Genomic DNA, 22,568 nt, shown 5'->3' with positions numbered 1-22,568 from the left:
AATGGTGGATAAGACACCAGATAGCACAATAACAGGAAGGTTGTACCCTAATGGCATTGTAATTCCTTTCTGAGTGCAGGGCTGATCCAGGAATTTAGTTAATTGACAAAGTCTAACAGTGGTGCTCTAAATTGTAGACAAACTATATTTACACTTTTCATGTGCAACAAATAGAGGAGTGCAATTTTGCACCAAATTTCATTTCTTTGCAAATCAAAAGTTGCCATACAAATGCACAGGTGAATGTAAGGAGATATTTCTTTTTAACTTTGAAGTTTGTTCATTATGTCGCTCCTTATTTAAATTGCAGCCATGCTACGGCCCATCCCAGGCTATAAAGTAAGATGATTATCATGCTACTTTACTCAATATTTATCTGTACATCTTAAAAAAAATTAAGTTTTCTTAACAAACACCTTAACAGCGATCCTTCTAAAATTTAACATACATTATGTACAGAGGCAAGCTGTGAGGTGGTAAATCTTGTTAACTAAGGTTCACTGCACAGCTGTGAGTAATTAACGGTGGCATATTGTAGAAATGAGTAATAAATAAGCAAGAAGTCTGTCTGAAGCGACTGCCAAACAAAATGGAGTTTCCACAGCCGTTTCTAAATTTCAGCCAAAACTGTGCGTTTCCAACTCCTCATTTTTTTTTTCCGCACTCAAACAGACATCTTTCAATGCCTCACCAAATGGGAATTCAAACCTCTGGGTGTTTTTGGCTCCGTTTCCCCATTAAAATAGATGCCAAAACCCAACAAAACATGATCCTGGCCTTCCCTCACCAGAAATGTGTTTTTTATTTCAATGTGCAGCCAGAACGTGAACTGATGATATGTTGAAAAATGCAGCCTTTTCCCCCTTGTGACAGTAGCACAGATGGGTAACTCAGTAAGGCAGGTGATGTCATTTGAGTTCACTGTGGAACACGCTCTATGGCACAAAGCTGTCTTGGGTTTACTGCTTCCCCCTTTCTGCTCACTTCACAGTTGCACTCAAAAGGTCATTGAAAAGGCACATAATTTCACTAAAGGGCAGCGTAGAGCCAAAATGTATTGTCAAACCACAGTGTAAATATGTCAGATGGAGGTATGTAAGAGAAAGAAAGGGGACTGCAACATCACACGTGACGCTGATTGAAGCAGGATCTGAAATACAAAAGGTATGAGCTCAGTCAAAATCCTGGCTGTGGGGAGAGATGGAGAACAGTTATTATTAAAACTGTTGAGGGACTGTTGGCGAAGCTGGGACAGAAGACCAAGAGAAGCTAGGGAAAGTCAGGGAAGAGGAGCCGGACATGCCGCGGGATCAAGGAATGAGGATCCAGAGAAGCCAGGGAAGAAAAGATGGAGGAGTCAGGGTAAGGAGAGCTAGAGAGGTTGGGATCAGGGAAGTTAGACGAGAGGAGTTAGGCAAGCGGGGAAGTGGAGCTTGGGGTGTCAGGGGAGTGGTCCTGGTGGGGGGGGAGGACAGTGTGGAAGAAAAGTGTGGAGAGTGGGGAAGAGAAGTAGGGGAATGGGGAAAAGAAGTGTGCAATGGGGGGGAGAGGAGAGAAGTGGGGAAGTGGGGACAAAATTGGGGATGTCAGAGAGGGAAGTGGGTAAGAGGAGTGGATAGGCAGGGAGAGGGGTGAGGGAGGCAGGGGAGAGGGGTGAGGGAGGTAGGGGAGAGGGGTGAGGGAGGCAGGGGAGAGGGGTGAGGGAGGCGGGGGAGAGGGGTGAGGGAGGCGGGGGAGAGGGGTGAGGGATGCAGGGGAGAATGGGGATCATGAATAAAATAGTTATAGTCAATGCTATGGCAATATGCCTTGGAGTTTATTGCTGACGTTTTGATCCTCCCTGACTGACAGATTTACTTGACCGACGTATGCTGGTGCTTATGGGCCCTAACATCTTGTGTAGGAATCGATGCAAGTTATGGGTGAAAAAGCAAAATGATCAAATTAATGTTTTCAGAATGGCACAAAAATAAAATCTTTGTACAGAAGGTAGTTTACTGCCAACTCAATTTGCCTGATGACACTTGCAATGAATAACTATATAATAAAAAGCAATATTGAAATGAGGTCGACCTGCCAAACATCGTTTGCACCTGTCCATTATTGATCTAGTTCCAACTCCTTATTGACACTGTAGTACTTATGGACATTGGTATATATGGTTTCCAGTATACCCGTCCATCCATGGATGAGAAATTAACTTTTATCTTTGGTTACAATAAAAAAAATTAACTATTAACATATTTTGTTACTGTGAACACATCACTTCATGGTAATGAATGAGGAAAAAAACCTGCCTGAAATATGACTAATAGTGAAAAGTTGTTGAGCGAAAACTGTCAGAATGCAATTATAATGTGCCATCTGGAACCAAAATGAAGTGGTACTCAAAGGGCCACTGCTAATGAGGGTTTTTTTTAATACAATGTGTTGCAATTAGAGCTTTGGAAGTCCAAAATTCCTAAATGTAATCAAATCACCTGTTGCAATCTGTCCATCACTCCTGGTGGACTCAAAGCTCTTGTCAGAACCTTTTCAATGGCACTATTTTTAAAGTGTTTAAGCAGTGAAGGTTCCAACTAAATGTTACACAGTTCCAAAACATCAGAAACAGTGTTCACGAGAGGACCATTGCAGATTTGCTGTCTGGCAGCACACTGGATTCCTGCTGCTATCATCGCAAACAGATTCAGCTGTTCTATCTGTATTTGTTCACCTTTTTGCTCTCTCCCAGCAAGTCAACACCACCTGTTTAAGTAGGAGAGGTCAGTGAGGCTAGTACAAGCTGTCTTCCGACGTCACCTCGGTGGCCGTTGCCCAAGAGGAAATCTGAGCTGGCTGACCACGCTGAAAGCTTTCGACGGCAATCTCTCTCACTGCGTGTTGGTCTGAGATTATGAGGGCACGGGTTCAATCCCTGCACTCTGCTGAGGGCACTATAATTGGCCTGAGTGTCCCTTGGGCTGGGAGGGTGAGAGGAAAGTATATATAGCCGAGGTTACTGGTCTTGGTTATTATACAACGAGCTCGGCTGAATGTACGCACATTGGGTTAACGTTAGCCATGTTAGATCTCAAGGATACATAACCCACTCACAATATCTTGGCACACTCATGAAAGATGGCTATCTGACAAACTTTGTGCAGCCATATTTCCCAAATGACTGTGATTATGCGACTGAGGAGCTTTTATAGAATACCTACAGTGCAGAAGAAGGCCATTCGTTCCACTGATAACAATCCCACTCCATGTACTTGCTCTGTGAATCCCCTCACACGAAGCAGCAGTTTAGTATGGCCAACCCACTCAACCTGCACATCTTTGAACAGTGGGAGGAAACTGGACACAGACACAGGGAGAACATGCAAACTCCACACAGACAGTTAGTTGAGGCTGGAATCGAACCTGAGTCCCTGGCGCTGTGAGGCAGCAGTGCTAACCACTGTGCACTGAAGCTCTGTCAATTACAACAACTAAGCTGAAATTCAGTGCTCTCTTTTTCTCCTGTGCTCAGTGAGATTTCTGCCAGGAGGTAGATTTATCCAGATTCCATGGAACAGGTAGCAGACCTCTATTAAGGCAGAGGCATTCAATAGAATGATATTAATACTGCAATTTTGTTTTATTTTGTTTTTAGGGAGAAGCTTGGCCTCCCGTTGGCAACCCTGGGGAAGAATTATGAGAACAGATCCTCATCCTATATTGCGATATGCTTCAACATTCCTGTGAGTAGCCCTCAGGCATCATAGTGGTTGGATGTTTTTGCAGGTAGTGTGTAACATCAATCTGAAGGGTCATACGACCTGATACTGTTTCTTAAAGCAATCCCCCACCGCACAAATCCATCTTAAATTCATACCTGACGTGGCTAATCTTTAGGAGTTAACTGGATTTAGTAACGATCATCATCACCTCAAAACACTCTTGTCTGTTGGAAATGGGTGAAATTTCTCTCTCTACAGGTACAACATGTCATAGGGGACTTGAATAAATAAACTTAAACCTAATTTATTTATGTCACAATTAGGCTTACATTAACATGGCAATGAAGTTACTGTGAAAATCCCTCAGTTACTTAACATAGTGCAAAGTTATATTGTCACTTCAAAAGACTAATGTGCAGAAAAAAGTGCTTTAGAAGATCAGACAATACGAGGTACAGGGTCTCTTCCCATGTCCCACATTAGGTATTCCCGGTGCCTGTTTGGTAACACCGAGTGAGAATTTCGCATGGCCAATGGACGCAACCAGCACATCTTTTGGACTGTGGGAGGAAACTGCAGCATCCAGAGGAAACCCGCACAGACACAGGGAGAACGTGCAGACTCTGCACAGTGACCCAAGACAGAAATCAAATCCAGGCCCCGATGTCATGAGGCAGTGGTGCTAACCACTGTGCCACCCACTGGATACCACTGTCCAAGAAAGTCGCATATATTTCCCAATATGTGTGTCCAGAAATTAGAATAAAACGTACTTTAATTTTAAAAAAATGGGCAGATTTACAAGGTTAGAAGATACCTTTGTCTCATAGACAATGCCAGGAGGAAGAAAACTATATGACCATTGCATTACAACGGGTTCTTCCCATTCACAGGTGCAGAGATGACAAGAGGTGCAAGTAATAATTTAAATTCACTTCAAGTCTCCTAAATCTTTCCCAGGTGATACAACGCTAAATAGTGCAGTCCAGATCACTGTTTCAAATTGACTGCTTCTCTGGAAATGGCTCGAAGGATCAAGTACAACTGTGCTTTATAATGGCATCTGAATGAAGCTGTAATTTATGGCTCTCTGTATAGCGCCACACCATGCCCTATAGTATTCACCTGAGACTTTCCATATATATGCCCTAGATTGGCACCAGTTAAAGCAATCGGAACAATGTGATTTCTTGCTAAGTATGCAAATTGCCATTTACTAATTAAAGCTTTTAGTTTGAACTGGGCTGGTGTTCGAGGACAATGTAAAACCAGACCAACTGAAATCAACATGGTCCTCAGTAGCACTTCTCCCCATCATTTAACGAACAATATAGATTGAGAATTTGCCACAGGAATGAAATAATAACTCAAGTAGGTAGTAAATGCATGGGAGAAAGCCATAGCTTATGGGACTGTGGTATTTCTTTCCCAGTCTCTCAAAGGTGCACATGAAACAGTGGCTTCACTCTTCTCACATATTCCTGGTATTTGTGTGAAAAGTATGACAATCATCAGTCAAATAACCTGAAGTGTTATTGATGCAAAATGTCTGAAACCTACATTTCCCTTCATATTAAATGCTCACACTCCTTTCTTCCATGTGCACTGACAGCCATTTCTCCTGCTCCCCGTCTGCAGTCACTTCTTGTTGCCATCGCACTAAGTTAAGTAAGCAAATGGTAATCTAAAACCTTCCCCTGGCCGCATAGGCAGAATTTCCCTCCGTCTGACCTTTCAACAGCAAAGCGAGATCAACCTGACAGCTTGGCATCCACCTGAGGGCCTTATTAACCCATCTTCTCGCATTAGACAGGCCATCCCCAAACAACCCCAACCAGAGGCAAAGTCTCTGATTGACAGCAGCATAATTGAGAAAGACAGACCTTGTATCCAGAGCAACAGCTTACGGCTCTCCAGAGCGCCCAGCTTCTCTGCCCACCCCCTCTCCCACCGCCCCCCCTTCCTCCCCCCACACCACCCCCCCCCCAACTATTCTCCAAACTGCCAGCACAAACCACTCCAATCCAAAAATAAGAACCAAATGTTGATCACTGCACGTCACTTCAAATTTTCAAACAGGCGTTGCTGCTGACAGTACAGACCTAAGACAAATCTCTGAGTATCGCGCCGTTTAAAGAAAGAAAGCTCATGTCCTGCATTATAAAATGCTGACAGCTGAAAGCTGCTGCTACGCATTCCACAGGTAAAAATATCAACTAGGCCTAGCTGACCCTTCACCCAAGGATGCAAGGTTATTTTGTAAATGCCATTAGTCACAAAATGCTGAGTAGCAGCACACGCTTGGGAGGTCTTTTTAAAAAGAGTCAATCAAAATTTACCAAAAATGTTGGATGGAAGCTGCTATTAAAATCTAGCGCACATTGAAATGGGCAACGTTGTAAATTAATAAACTGGCCTGTTACTTTGAAAACTTTTGAGATTGAACATAGTCCTGACAGATGAGATGAAGTCTTCTCCAATTGCTGTCAGGTCCTATGTGATGTAACTCTGGGCGCTCTCAATCCATTTCCTAGCAGGCATGGGCTTGCAGCACATACTTTGGCATTAACCTGCACAGACACCCAAGCAGACTAGGTTATCAGTGTGAGACAGCAGGAGCAGCCCTTCTGAGGTGGAGTTTAAAGCACAGTACTGGGGAACAATAGAGGCTGCTATACTTCACATCATGCCTTGCTCTTGCTGAAGAGGAGGCCCTCATGTTGCTCCTGTGGCAGCTGCATTTGGTTAGCACTGCTACTGCACAGTGCCAGGGGCTCGGGTTCAATTCCCGGCTTGGGTCATTTTCTGTGAGGAGTCTGCATGTTCTCCCCGTGTCTGCGTGGGTTTCCTCCAGGCGCTCCGGTCTTCCCCCACATTTGGTTCATTGGCCATGCTAAATTCACTCTCAGTGTACCCAAACAGGTGTCAGAGTGTGGTGACCAGGGGATTTTCACAGCAACTTCAATGCAGTGTTTATGTAAGCCTACTTGAGACATTAATAAAAATAAAAAATAAAAACTTGGATGCCTAAATTAACAAGTGTTTCCAGCACTTTATATTCTTTACGCACAAATCTACCGGCAGCACCTTACTGGGAATTCATCCTCTTCCCAGCTTTAAAATTGCAAAGCAATAAATGTCAAGGTTGAAATCAAAATGAAAATGATCAACAACTAAGTTGCCTGGACATCATATGGACACCTTCCAGCTTTTGGTACAAAATAGCTGCCGGTGTACTCATGCTATGTTGTTTTTAAAGTGCAACTTTGCTTTTCTCTAGAAGCTGGGTGGGGGAGGGGGGGAGGTTGCTGAAGCCAGTAAATGCAAAACTACTGGACCAGCTCCAAGTCCTGACACTCATTTTTCAATACTCTATTTTAAGGCCCAGCATGCTTAGCTTTTCCCATGGCTTGTATACGTAAACTAAAGCGACCACTCATGCGTCCACGCTAGACCAAGCTCCTTTAACTGACTACAGGTCGCCTTCCAGCTCCACATTACTCCCCCCCGTCACTTCCATGGCCTCGAGTTTCTGTCGCATTCCTTTTCAAGCTCGATTCAACACAGGGGCTGGACCTAAAAATTGATGTGGGCTTCAGTGTGAATTGACCTACCCTGTATAATACATCATCATGGGGGAAAACCTGGGGGAGGCGATGGCCTAGTGGTATTATCACTAAACTGTTCATCCAGAAATTCAGCTAATGCTTTGGGGACCCTGGTCAAATCCCACCATGGCAGATGGTGTGATGCGATTTCAATAAAAATATCTGGAATTAAGAATCTACTGATGACCATGAAACCATTGTCAATTGTTGGGAAATGCCATCCGGTTCACTAATGTCCTTTAGGGAAGGAAATCTGCCTTCCTTACCTGGTTTGGCCTACATGTGACTCCATGTTATAACGTAACCAATGCTAACATGCTGTGACAACGTAATCAAGGGCAAAATAGAAATAGTATAAATTTGTACAAATAGAAAGCAGATGGGGATTGTGGGAGCTTGTGTGGCCCAAGATGTGGCCTGAGCATTGGTGTAACTAAGTTTTTTTTAATTAAACATTTTTCTGTGATTTACTTTGTGAAGTTAGTTCTTTTACTGCTTGCGGCCCAAAGATCCTGACTGCTGGATGAACACTCCAGAGCCGCAGCCTTGTAGTTGACTCTCCACTCTCCTCTGAAATGGCCAAGCAAGCCACTCAGTTATCATAAAGGCAGCTCACCACCATCTTCTCAAGGGATGGGCAATAAATGCTGGCCAGCCAGCAATACCCACGTCCCACAATGGATGAAAAAAATTAAGTTACTTAAATTAGCTTGGGTGAAACACAGACCCATGCTCACATCGTTAATTTGTCCGAGTTGGGACTATGAGATTGAGAGTTGGAACTATAAGTGCAGATTTTTGGAGTGATGGCACAATGAAAATCAGAACAATATGAGCACATCATCCTGAAATTAAAGGAAAATACTTGTAAGATTTCTGCAATTCTGAAGGGCTCGGAGATGATGGCTAAATGCCAATGATAATTTATAGGTCTGGCAGACACAAAATGTGGTTTCATTCAGGAGAACTGAGTGTTCCTGTTAAAAATCTAATTGCAAAGAAAAACCCAAAGTGTTTGCAGCTTTGTGATGATTTACAACTTGTTACAAGCTCAAAGCAAAAAGCACAGTAGCATTTAACACATATCAAAGGACTCATGTGTTCACAGGTCATGTCTGACAGTGCCTCACTCGTTATTGTTCATGTTCTGCTATCTTTAATTCTAAATTCTTAAAGAGCCCAGAAGGTGAAAAAAGTCAGTATTTTTAGTCGTTTCATTATCAGAGTGTGGACACTACTGCTTCGATAAAGAACAGTGCATGTCCTTTAATTTTAACTGTCCTTCACTCATTTCAAACCTGTCACTGAGATCCAATACAAATTAACCAGCCAAGTATTTGATACCGTCAACCCTAGATACTTCTTGTTACTTTCGCCTTTGATTAATACACTGAAAGTAAGCGTGGCACTGCATTGTTAAATCAAAGGACACAGCACGGTGAAAGAAAAGGCTTACATGACACCGTACCTTATCTTGATTTTTGAAGACTTCTCAAAGCGGGACATAGCAGCCATTTTGTGCACAGGAAGATTTGGTAGACAAGCTGAACAACTATTTGTTCAATCTTTGAATGTGTTGCCTAAGTAACCAAGAACTAATACTTGCATATTACAGGTTAATGGTTGATAGTGTAGAAGGAGGCCATTCAGCCCACTGAGCCTGCACCGACAGCAATCCCACCCGGCCCCTATCCCTTTAACCCTACTAATCCCCCTGACACTAAAGGGCAATTTAGAAAATCAACCTAACCGCATATCTTTGAAGTTGGGGAGGGAACTAGAGCACCTTGAGGAAACCCACACAGTCACGGGGAGAACACCCAAACTCCACACAGTCACTTGAGGCTGGATTGCACCCGGGTCCCTGGCACTGTGAGGCAACAGTACTAACCACTGTGTCACAATGTTGCCCTAAATTAAACTGGACATTTTTAGTGGATATGAAAAGTTCATTTATTAGTGTCACCAGTGGGTTTACATTAACACTGCAAGACGATACTGTGAAAATCCCCTGATGACCACACTCCACGCCTGTTCGGGTACACTGAGGGAGAATTTAGCTTGGCCAATGCATCTAATCAGCACCTCTTTCATACTGTGGGAGGAAACCGGAACACCTGGAGGAAGCCCACGTGGACAGGAGAAGAAGGTAGAAACTCTGCACAGACAGTGACCCAAGCCAGGAATTGAACCTGCGGCTCAGGCACTGTGAGGCTGCAATGCTAACCACCCAGCCATCAATTTAGGATTGCATGCTAAGAGTGATCACTTGAAAGTGGTGTCTCCAGAACCCAAAGAATTGTAACCGAACATGAGGCATGGGGAAGAAACGTGGACTGGCAGGAAGAAAAGAGGGATTCGCAAACAGGAAGCAGAAAGCAACACAAAATCATTTTACCAAACTCCCACGGACGAGATGCAGGTTTTGTGTTGTGCCAGTTAACTTCGATAAGGATGCACAGATGCATTAGGTGCTACCTTGAACAATAGAACATCCCCTTCATTCACACTCAATCAATTAGCATTTACACTCAAAGGCATCATCCATTTCAAAAGAGGGCCCTTGAAAGGTTTAGTGGCTCTTTTGTTTGCAATCCCCAGAGAAAGTTTACATTAAGCGCTCTAACAAGTCTTCCAAAACTACTGCAATGTATGCTGAAGGTGTGCCATTGAGCCAGCTTCTACTTTGACACATCAGCGCCTGTTTACTGAAGGGAGCTTCACACAGAATGCAGGATTGCTGAAATAGTCCAGACACTGAGCTGTCATCTTTTATCAAGATCACTGAGTAAGGTCAGGGCATTTATCAGTACTCAGGTCTGTTCACTTAACAACTTTGAATTTAAAGTCAACCTTTCAAGTACTACCCTATCTTTTACCTTTCAAATCCAGACATTTTCTGTCAAATAACATCTAGCAAAAGCATTTTCTCCAAGTGTTTTGTTCTGGAAAATATAGGATAGAACGAGAGAAGTGTGCAGGCCAAGCAACAATTCACAATGCCCTTTTTCATTCGCCGAAATCAAACTTGTGATTCTCACTGCCTTGATCTGAAGGATGCCTGGTAAAGTTGCCTTTACCAATACAAATGCATCTGTCTTTTATGGTTATCAAGCTAGTCTGAGTATAGGCAGGGAGTGAAGAGCGTATGTTCTAAAATATAATGGAAAATACAAGCATGATTTGTAGCTTGTGAAATATTCACTTCTGTTTTCTAGCATAGCAATAGACCATACACATAGAAATGTGAATTGATACACTTCTGTAAATGTTATTTGATTAAAATCTGTCACATCATTAACTGTTCCCAGTTTATTGCCCTGAGACATTAATTCTGATTCTCACTCCACAGATACTGCCAGACTTGCTGAGTATTCTTTCGTCTTTATTTCAGATTTCCAGCGTCTGCAGTATTTTCCTTTCGTAACCGTCTATATTGGACTGTTTAATCACAGAACTGCCCAGTTGATGTCATGGTGATTTTTCTTAATTCTGTTATTCTATTGATATTTTGAGTCAAAGAGCTGCTACAACACAGAAGAAAGCCACATCATGTCTGCACTGGCTCTCTAAACGAACATTTCACTTCACATCCTTCCTAAACTGGTGTCCAAAACTAGATGTAATAGTCCAGTTGAGGCTCAACGAGTGTCTTAATAAAGTTCAATATCATCTCCTTGCCCTTATATTCAATGCCCCAATGAATAAAACCGAGGATACTCTGTGCTTCATTAACTGTATTCTCAACTTGTCCTGCCACCTTCTGAGACAGAAACACGTATACATTCACATCCTTCTGCATCTGCATCCCCTTTAAAGTTGTACCCTTTATTTTACATTGCCTTATCATGTTCTTCCTACTAAAATGAATCATGTCACATTTCTCTGCATCAAAATTTAACTGCCACCTGTCCACCCTTGTACCAATGGATCCTTTTGAAATTCTACAATGTTCCCCTCTTAGTTCACAATTTTTTCACATCATCTGCAATTTTTGAATTTGTGCCCTTTACACCAACATTTAGGGCACTAAATCGGAAAGAAACAAGAGCCCCAACACTAATCCCTAGAGATCTCCACGAGAAACCTTCCTCCAGCCCAACATCCGTTAACCACCACTCTTTGTTTCCCATCATTCAGCCAAATCTGTATCCATGTTGTGACTGTCCCTTTTATTCCATGACCCATAATTGTTCTCACAAGTCTGTTGTGCAGCATTGTATCAAAAAATTTTGGAATTTCATGTACACCTCATCAACGCTCCCTGTTCCCTCTTTGAAAAATTCCAGCAAGTTAGTTAAGCATAATTTTCCCTTAAGAAATCCATGCTGGCTTTCCTTGATTAAGCTACATTTGTTCAAGTGATTATTAATTTTATCCCAAGTTATTGTTTCTAGAAATTTCCCCACTGTTGAATTTAAACTGACTGAACTGTTGTTGCCGAGCTTAACTTAACACCCTTTTTTTTAACATGTTTGTGGCACAGTAATTAGCACTGCTGCTTCACAGCACCGAGAACCTGTGTTCAATTTCAGTGTTGGATGCCTACCTGTGTGAAATATGCATGTTCTCGCCGTGTTTGTGTGGGTTCCCTCTGAGTCCTCTGGTTCCCTCCCACACTCCAAAGCTGGACAGGTTAGGTGGAATGGCCATGAATTCCCTCTTAAAGTAGCTGTCAGTTTCTTTTGATACTCCCTCTTATTTACTTCCATCTCCCTTGGGACTTTTACACACTTTTCCTTCTTCATCTTAATTTCCATCACAGAATCTCACAGTGCAGAGAAGGCCCTTAGGCCCATCAAGTCTGCACCGACATGTGACATCCCTTTCGTCATCCAGTTTGCTCTGAATTTGATTGCTCTACCTTTCCATCTCAAGGGAAATGTACCTTGTCAGTGCCCAAACTGTTTCAGAGGTAACCCATTTCTCCTGCCATCCTTTGGTTCCAACCTATTCGGCTCACATCCATTCTTACCCTACTGAAGTAGGCACTCCACCAGATAATTATTCTTCTTTTGGATTGTCTTCTGTTCTTTTCCACGGCCAGCCTAAACCTTACAATCACTGTCTTCTGAATGTTTTCCTACTGTTTTCTGACTTGATCTGCTATTTCTTGTTGTCTCGACAATAGTAAATTTGACAAGTTATCACGTGATCTTCCCACTTTCATATAGTAGATTAACAAATATCATTAAATAAATTGTAAGACCAGGGGGACCTTCCCCATTTGTAATTTGGATCGCGCAGTGAATAAACAAAAAAAAGCAATGACATAGTATGTAATTTGTTTGATGGCTGGAGACCAGTGGCCCAAGGCATTTGAAGTTTCCATTCTATCTTCCCCTATCCTCAGCTAATTTCCATACTAATTGTGCTTACAAACAGGTTCGAATTGGTTCCAGAGATCTTAGTTAAAAGCTGTTAACATTAGGCCACAGTCTTCAGACATGTCAACTCTGGCACCTCAATCACATTGTAGATTAGCACAGTCAACAAAAATACTGTCACTGCCTTCAATGGGTTAAAGGCTACACAGCTCTGACGATTCTTAATTGAATACAAGCTTTCGACACAGTATGTTGCATTTTTGTTATTGTAATTTAAGCAAACAAATGATTACCCAACACTTTCAGTCATACTAATTGGCCTGTTAATTGGTACTCACTGAACTTTCTCCATTTCATTGAATGATTAGACTTGATACTAAATGTTGACACATCTGTGGGCAAGAGACTACTGTCTATAATTACTGTTAATGTTAAATAAATGTTAGTTAATTGGAGGTTTCATTGAATGCTCTCCTCTCTAAAATGCTGCATAAAATTAGTTATTTAGCCAGCAATCTGTGAGGAAAAGCTTTTACGAGTATGTGCACTAAGTGATTTGTTTTTAAGTATCTAGTTTTAAGCTTCTGAAATCAAACTTGTTGAATATCCTCAATATTAGCCACATTATTTGATTAACTCATGGTTTTTTTTCCCTCTCTGTTTCAAGTTATCGTTACGCTGGCAGAGGAATGTGTAGACTCAGTATCTGGGATAGCTGGGATTGGGGCCGGGAGGGTGGGCGCGGGAAGAGAGGTGGTGATATTTCCACCCACAGACACATGTAACTGGGGCACAGAGCAAACAACCAATGTGAAAGATTGGGGAAACTTACCCCAAATTTCAGACTCACTTTATACCAGTCTGTCAATCTCTGTGCCTACTGCATCTCAGCTCATTCCAATGTCCTATGTCCAGACTAAGGACCGTACACACAAATATCCTGCAATCTCGCTGGCAAGTGTAGCCAGACACTTGAAATTTCACACAACAGATGATCCATTCCCTCCTCTCCCTGGACTTGGTGGTCCTGGGACTTAAGTGCACACATGACAAATTTGCATTCATTTTAATATATGCCACTTTGTCCTCTGGATTAGACTATAAACTGTTCCTCTTAATTTGCTGAATTTTTATTACTCTTCGTGGATTCCACTTTGGACAAAAGTAAAATAAAGCAGAGGCTGGAAACCCAGAATAAAAACAGAAAATGCTGGAAATACTCAGCAGGTCTGGCAGCATCTGTAGAGAGAGAAACAAGTTAACATTTCAGGTCCTTCCATCAGGGCCCACTATGTCATGTTGCTTCATTTGAATTTTATTCCAAGTCCATTTGAACCATTAAAGTTTAAAGTTTATTTATTAGTGTCACAAGGTGGCTTACATTAACACTGCAATGAAGTTGCTGCGAAAATCCTCTAGTCGCCAAACTCCAGCGGCTGTTTGGGAACACTGAGGGAAAATTTAGCACGGCCAATGCACCAGCACCAGCACGCCTTTCGGAGGAAACCAGAGCACCCGGAGGAAACCCACAAGGACACAGGGAGAAATGGGCAAATTCCACACAGACAGTGACCCAAGCTGGTCTGCGAGGTAGCAGTGCTAAGCACTGTGCTGCTGTGTTGTTAAAATCAAAATTGCAATGAGTGAAATTCCAAGAACCTCCAACTGATTGGATCATCCCAGCTAAAGCCATGAGATGGATATTTTGCTTCTGTTTTCCTCGAACCTCATAACCGGAAGGACCATTGGCTAAATAACATTTACTGCAAACTTTTTGCCCTTTCCAGTCTTTCTGAATACAACTTATACCACTGAATACTTGAGTAGTTCCACACTGTGTTCTTGGGATTTGAAGTCATGAAAGCTTGTTTCATGATACTCCAGTGACAAGCTACTTTTGCTTCTGGGAAGGTTCCAAAGTTTCAGCAAAGGAAACCAAATATATTCATGTTCAGGCAAGGATTCTCATCCCAACTGGCAGCTCGGATGAAGAGCAACGTCTGAAACAACAACTTGTCATTTCTTTCTGTAGATGCTGTGCTTGATTTCCTTAGTGCTTCCAGCATTTTTCTGTTTCAATCTTCCACCAGCTACATTGTTGTCTATTTTGTTTAAGAATTCCAGTCATAGATTTACAATTTAACTGCCTCAATTTGTTCCACATCTAGTTTTAAGTCCATTTATCATTGTCACAAGTAGGCTTACATTAACACCAATGAAGTTACTGTGAAAATCCCCTAGTCACCACACTCCTGTCCCTGTTTGGGTACACTGAGGGAGAATTTAGCATTGCTAATTCACCTAACCAATATGTTTCTCGGACTGTGGGAGGAAACCGGAGCACCCGGAGACACAGGGAGAACGTGCACACTCCGCACAGTGACCCAAGTTGGGAACTGAGCGTGGATGCCTGGTGCTGTGGGGCAGCAAATGCTAACCATTGTGCCACCTGTGTGCCACCATGCAAGCCTATGTCAGCTTGACTGTGACCCCATCCGTGGGTTCCAGATTCCGTACTCCAGAATTACACTGTGTAATGAGATGATGACCTACACAATGTCACACGGCATCAGCACACAAGGTCACCTGGAGCAACTCTGCATGCCAGCCCATGATTTAATCTGGCAAGTAAATGTTTGTGAAATAGGAAGTTTGCTTATGGTACAAATCAGTTCCATTCTAGATTTTGAGTAGACAAAGTCATTTTAACCAAATTATTTAGCCTAGTAGAAATGGGAATGAGAACACACTAGTCTTGTGATGAAGTTGAGTCCAAACGTAAGTCCCAGAGCTAAGACGACGATTTCAGAATGAGCGTCATCAAAATGGAGGGTATTGTGTTGATAGGTGAGAATCCGATAAGACCACGTACACGCCAAGGGACCTCCAGTCAAGAAGTTGAAAGACCATTGAAAAAGATAAGAACAATGTTGGGAATAATCTATTAAGTCACACATTGTCTTGGAGAAAAACAACTTAACAAGATGAATTTAAGGGAATAGCAAATATGTCCCTCTGGCTAAAACATATTAATTACTAAGTTGGTTGAGTGAGTTTGACAATTAGCTGCAGCACATGGCATGACTCCCAATGGCAGGCGTCAATTCTCCAGCTGCCACCCAGTGCTAAAGGCAGGTTAATTGCTTAATGACCTTTACTGCAATGGAGGAGGCTGCTTTTGGAAGACCTTTTTTAAAAAGACTCTCAGTTTAAATTGGAGCATAAAACAAGCTTACCTCATCAAAGTCAGGCCCAGGGGGTTGAACTTAAATGTCCTCAGGATATGGTCACACACTCGTAAGTGACTGAGAAGTATTACACTGTAGTGATTTAGTAAACAGCAGAGTGCTTTACTCCCATGTTTGTTTAGCTCTCGGCCTTGAAGTCTTGCCAATGCTTCCAGTTGAAACACCTTTTGACTTTTTGCCAGTATTGTCAAAGACGATTATTTTGAAAACCTGTTCATCTTGCCACAGTGGTGCTCGAAGGCAACTAGCCAACACCTACTAAATACGACGGAGTTAAACATGATAGCCCCTGAAAATGGGGGCTTGGATTGCGCTGCAGTGTTAACTTGCACCTGTTGCTTCTGATGCAGGCACCATGCCAACTTTGCGCTTGCTGCTAATTTGCAGGATTGCTATGAGCAACCAGGGCTAAGTGCATCGCTGAGTTGCTGTGCACCTCAGCAGGGGTTTATGTGCGGGACTTGCACCATTGAAAGCCAGCGTGCACAACTTAAGGCCAACCCGCACCTCTTAAAGGGTTCTAGCTGGAGCAGTCGCTGCACTCTTTGTGGAAGCAGGAAGAAGAGTGAATTACGGTGCTATGGAGCGTGCCTCAAGGTGATCTGACAGTGCAATACAAAGGGAACAGAAGGCCAGGAATCAGGCCCAGAGAAGTTCAATGATGGCACTTGAGTGTTTAAAGTTATTGAATCCCAAAATCCTTACAACTGCACTATTACTGTCTCATGTTGGGCAATTCACCGCATTCCCTTCACCCACATACCAACAACCTTCATATATCAGCACATACAACAACACTCATAGTTTCTCCCCATCCTTAGATGCTTAGCACTGTTGCAAGACTCTCATCCATACCTCAGAATCCGCATACACTGTCTGCTATTCAACCACAACAATCACATCATCCAAACAGATTGCAACACAACCACTAAGTTACACACCTTAAGAATGTGCTCAGACCTCTGTTCCACACCAGGTCACAAAGCAGCCAAAATTCCACAAGACAGCACCTTCCAAACCCACAACTGTTACATGCTAGAAGGACAAGGGCAGCAGATACCTGGGAACACCACCACATAGAGGGTCCCTTCCAAGCCACTCAGCATCCTGATTTGGAAATATTATCACCGTTCCTTCACAGTCACTGGAAGAAAATCCTGGAACTGACTCCTTCAACAGCCTTATGGGTGCACATATCGTATCTAACTAAGGAACAGCAGCAGTTCAAAAAGGCTTGTCAAAAGCTTCTCGAGGGCAACTTGGGATAGGCAATAAATGCTAACATATCAGCGATGCCCACATCCCATAAATGAAATCTTTGGCTGGCAGCGAAGATCTCGCCTCCTAGCTGGCAAGCCGGCAGGAGACCTGCGCTGCCAGTTCTTTGGAAGGCCTGATAGATTAGGGCAGCACAGTGGTTAGCATTACTGCATCAAAGCGCCAGGGACCCATGTTCTGTTCCTGGCTTGGGCCATGTCTGAGCGGAGTTTGCACCTTCTCCCTGTGTCTGTGTGGGTTTCCTCCAGATGCTCTGGTTTCCTCCTACAATAACAACACCAGGTTAAAGTCCAACAGGTTTATTTGGCGGCACAAGCTTTCGGAGTGTCGTTCCTTCTTCAGGTGAGTGAAGAGTTGTGGCATCTCCACATCATTCTTCCCCCAGTTCAAAGATGTGCAGGTTACGTGGATTGGCCATGCGAAATTGTCTCTTAGTATCGGGGGGATTAGCTAGGGTAAATACATGGGGTTACAGGGATAGGGCCTGGGTGGATTGTGGTCAGTGCAGACTCGATGGGCTGAACTCCTTCTGAGTTCTCAGGGTGATAAGGTCATGAGTAGATGGGACAAGGGGATCATAACCAAGATAGTTCTCAGCAGATAATTCCCCTGCCCAATGCCCACACCTTCGGTCAGGAACTGAGTGCCTTTAACCAGGGAACCATCTCGGCACTACCACCATAAGGCCTCCGGATGACAGACAGCCGCATGCTTTTATCAGTCATGCCGCACATCAGCAGGCCTGCCTGGAGTTGGATTAATCACAGCAGGGCAGGAAGAGACTCTTAGATTAATTGGTCATTCAAAGTTCTTTAGTGGCATCTTGGCATGACGGTTAACCTTGAACTTTCCAGGTCATAACTTAATTCAGGTGGAGGTGGGAAGGCAGCAGGGTGTAACACTAACCCGCCAAATGAAGTGTCCTTCCTATCCCAAGCTTGCTACCTCTGGTAACAGAAGATTCCGCCCAAGTAGAGAGGCATAGAGGCAGCTGTGACTGCAGAGACGTGTGGACAGTTGTGGCTGCAGATGTGTATAGAGAGTTGTGTAGAACCATTTAGATAATTCTGAAATGGTATAATGTGTATGTACAATTTAAGTATTTTGGGAGGCAATCGAAGATTTGAAGTTCATGAGTCAGGAAATCATTGTAAATAAAACCTTCACAAACAAGTCAGTGTAGCTCACTTAAGTAGCTACAAACAGGTGCCAAGCACTGATCAACAGATACACTTAGATGCATTGTGTTGATGCTTATAATCATTCTAGATTCCAACATGGTACATTAATTCCATATGATGTTTCACTGTACATTCTTTCAAGATGTTATCTTGGTTACAGCTGTTGCCAGCTCTGCAATTCCTTGTTGTTCTTTCTACAAAGCGTGCTCATCTCTCTCCAGTCCCGTTTCACAACACACATATTTAGTGATTAATAGCTCCACTTTGTAAAACCAATTCCGAATGAGACATATGGGCTGTGAAACCCAGAACTGAAGTTACATCTTTCAGCAACTATTTCACCTTCTGCAAGCCTGGTGTCTGGTTACTCTGATGGGGATGATAGATCTTGGCAGTTTGAAAGGTTAATACTCTTGGTTGGTCTATACTGAAAAGCAGGGACACAATCCATGGACATTGTCTAACCTGTCTAACTGACACTCATTTGTGCATGAGCCTGAACAGAGTGTGTTGCAAGGTTACTGAGAGTAGGGAACACCACAGTAAAATCCAATCCAGCGTCAGCCACAGGTGGTATTACTCTTGCCTCTTGAGCAGGAAGGTTGTGGGTTCAAGTCCCAATCCAGAGACTTGACCACAAAACCAAAGCAGAAACTCCGGCTGAAAAAATGCTGCCCAATCGGGTGACTTTTAGAATAATGTGTTAAGTCAAGGCCCTGTTTGCCCTCTCATGGCCCTCTTTCAGAGTGGACCACTGGTTAATATTTATTCCTCAGCCAACACCATTAGTGCAGATAATCAGGTCATTATCAGCCTACTATTTGTATGCTCAGGTTGTGGGTTAATTCCCCAAACTGCCTGAGGGCAAAGATGTTTCACCTTAAGGCATACATGTATCTTTAATTTTCCTGTCCCATTTTCAGCAGAACCTTCTGGGTTCAGCCTTTGCAGTCACTGTTGTATCTATCAGAACCCGACCAGATACCCTAAATGCTGAACATTGTGGCCTTCACCTCAACGGATGAGCAAGAGGTTTGTAGAATCTTCCATCGTGTGAATTGGCTGGTGTGTTTTCTACATTACGATGGTGACTAGATTTCAAAAGTCCTTCATTAACTATAAAGCACTCTAGGATATCATGAAAGGTGTTAGATAATTGCAAGCCACTCTTTTTATTCAATGGCTACCCACATGCATTCTTCCAGCATGGGTCACTGGGTGGCTAATCACAACTTGGAACTCTGGGGCATTACATTACCCCGACTGCAAACACTTAAGGTAATTGTAACATGACACTACGCCGGGTGTGCTTAATTAACTCAGCACCATACAAGATATAAGAAAAAGCTTTCCTACCCTACAAAATTTCAGTTTAAATTGTTACCAAGCATGGACCACATAGAACTTGGGTTGAGGTCCCAGTTCCTATTAAGCTAATGCTGTAACAGTGTGAAGCAAGCACATAAGATTATTCAGGAAACATCACTCTGAATAGCGAGACGTACCCAGGGGCCAATTTATATAAAAAAATGGATCTCTGAGTCACCGACCTGATAATATTTTCAATATTACAGTACAACTAAAGAGAAAGTAGGTAATTATTAAAAAAATGGGGAGCACTGTAAAGCAGCAATTAAAAGGAACAGATATATAATTAGATCCACATATCCAAAATTGGAATCCAGGTCAACCGCATGAAATTAAGAATTTTTTCACTCAACCGTTTTAAAGTGAGCACTTCTTGTAATATATTGTATAGACTCTCATATATTATACGGACTCTCAGATTTCTGGGAATGTGATCACAATTAGGTGCAAGGACCTTAAAACTAACTTTAGCCAATGCAAGAAAAAATTCCTAACAATATTCACAAGAAATGAAGTTTAAATGCTACACGTCTGAGAAAATGACCTGAAATATTGAGCCTCATGCACCTGTCTTGATACAAGCATTGAGATTATATCTTCACAACAGGAGTCCTCCCGAGCACAGTTTTTCCAATGCTTGGAGAGTGAATACAAGTTCCCCACAACAAAACAGTTGCCATACTTCCATTGATCTCTGCTCTCCCCACCCCATCGTCCCGCCCCAATCGATCTCTGCTTCCCCAGTCAAAGTTCCAAGAGTCCAACCTCCCAACACCTGCATTTACACTTATCTCTTGTCACTCATGCTGGCAACACAAATTAACACATGGCATGAGGAAAACACTCGAGGGGGGAGAAAAAAGGTTATTTTCATGGAAATAAGGGCAGAAGAAAATATACTAAAGGCCTATTTGTGTGTGTTTCCTGGCAATGTTTTTTTTCTTATATAAAAAAGCTGCTGTTGATTTAAGGCCACACAAAGAAACCGTAATCCTTTCACGGGAACTAAATCACCTCAAAAAAAAACTGCAGTTGGATAAAGAATCTCTGTCAAGCATGGCCATTCACAACTAAATGGATGCCACAAATCAAACTGTATGAGTAAACAAAGATGAGAATGTGGGAAATACATTCAAATCCAGAAAGAAAGCAAGGGCAAGAGGAAAAGCCTTTTGTTCATCAATCATCCTTTGCTTCTACAACTTGAGAGCCCTTCACCCTAGTTACCAGCAGTGAAGTAGGAATGTTGATTCAATGGTTGCCCTCTTTTATATTACTGGCTGCAACCAATACCACCTTCCCCCCGCCCCCGCCTACCCCCAACCAAAAAAAAGGAATACTGAAATCTCCACAATTAGCAGTTTAAAAAAGTGCCACTTCGCATTTGGCTTAAAGTCAGCAGCCTTGTTCAGGAGACAGCGATGAGAAGATGGTGAGGGGATGGGGAGATGGCCTACCTTTACTCGTGGTAGTATTGAAAAGTTTCTCTGAAGTGGCATCCGAAACCTAGAGGAGAGCACAAAAAAAAGTTATGTTTTGATTAGGAGAGAAAAAAAATTAGTGCAAGCATTCCTCTATGTAGTTACTTTAACCCTCCACAAGATAGAGCCAGAGTATTTTTCTAAACAGCATTTGAAGATTACGCCTCAAGATAATCTTGTACCTCTCTGGACTACAGATTGAAAACCAATACTTAAGTATGGAGTGCGATTCATGTAATTTTGTTATAGGTTTTCTGACAAGCTGTTGTACCTTGTACTCTACTAACCACCATTTTTGTTTGACTAGATAGCTTGACAATGTTGGAACATTCTGGACTTGAAGCACCTCATCATCCAGTTCAACACTGCATACCCAGAAATGCAAGCTCCACCATTTTCTACCTTATTTGTTACAGGCGCAACCACTTCCTTACATTGTTACAAAGGGGTAAAAAAACCATTTTCCTCCAAAACAAAAGCTAGTTTTGTGTTGTAATCGTCCGCACATATTCATTAAAGGCACAAAGTGAGCTCAAGGCATGTCTACACAGAATACAGCTTTTGTCTTCCACTCGCTCTCTCTCCTTCCCCCACCGCCCCTACTCCACTCCCTCTGACCTGCATCCAACTTCAACCTTTAACCTAATCCAATGGCACAGGGTCACAGCATCAACAACTGCACCTTTTTAAGACAGGACTCAACATCAAAAATAAAGCAATTAAGAAACAAATTATTAAATTCTCAACAACAAGTAACTTTCAGGGTTGCAAATGATGTGAGAACATAAAATTAAAACGCTCAAAATAAATGATAAATTTGAGCTTCCTTTGTGTCAGCTCCACAGCATAAAACACTTCTTTTTTCAGTAATGGATATGTTGAAGAGGAGTGCTAAAGATGAGAGACAGGAACTTCCAGCCGCCAAGCTTTAATTTGACACAAGAATTATTATTGCAACTCAAGCCCTCTTTTTTCCCTTCTTCCCAACACTTAAGGAGCTGTACCAGGTCCGTCACTCCATTGTGCCATCCCATTCATGTGGGGAAAGTCCATCCTGGGAACTGGAGTGTTCCGTAAGCCAAAGAACAAGCTGCCCTGGCAGGAGGGCAAGAGCAGGGGAAGAGCGAGGTGGCTGGATGCTACGCCGCCACTTGCAAGACACATGTTGGCTGCTAATTATTTCCCTGTCCCTGCAGTTCAAACGGCCGATAAGTTGTCACTTAGAGCAGTGTGGCGATTGAAGTGGTACTGTTCTTGATCATCCATTATCAGCGGCTGCCAGGGTGCAGCAGTATCAGGTTCTGTGATAAAGCACCAGCCTGACACAAGAAAATCATCATCCCCCTTGCGAGAAGGCTCTTTCCTCTCATTAA

The 22,568-nt window shown here is 42.7% G+C and overlaps 1 protein-coding gene across 5 annotated transcripts in view; it reads right to left on the bottom strand.

Moving 5' to 3' along the window:
- The window catches only part of auts2a (activator of transcription and developmental regulator AUTS2 a), a 1,149,797-nt gene that overhangs the window by 131,296 nt on the left and 995,933 nt on the right, over window positions 1-22,568 (bottom strand). For all 5 annotated transcript variants that reach the window (XM_080210334.1, XM_080210338.1, XM_080210336.1 and 2 more), the window contains exon 7: window positions 21,172-21,220. In XM_080210334.1, coding sequence (XP_080066460.1) covers window positions 21,172-21,220 — 49 coding nt within the window. The remainder of the gene's footprint in view (window positions 1-21,171; window positions 21,221-22,568) is intronic.

The sequence above is a fragment of the Carcharhinus amblyrhynchos genome, chromosome 23, assembly GCF_965287045.1.
Source record: "Carcharhinus amblyrhynchos chromosome 23, sCarAmb.v2.hapA, whole genome shotgun sequence".
Classification (NCBI taxonomy): Eukaryota; Metazoa; Chordata; class Chondrichthyes; order Carcharhiniformes; family Carcharhinidae; genus Carcharhinus; species Carcharhinus amblyrhynchos.
Note: the sequence above shows the minus strand (reverse complement) of the source record. Positions and strands in the feature narration are given on the sequence as shown.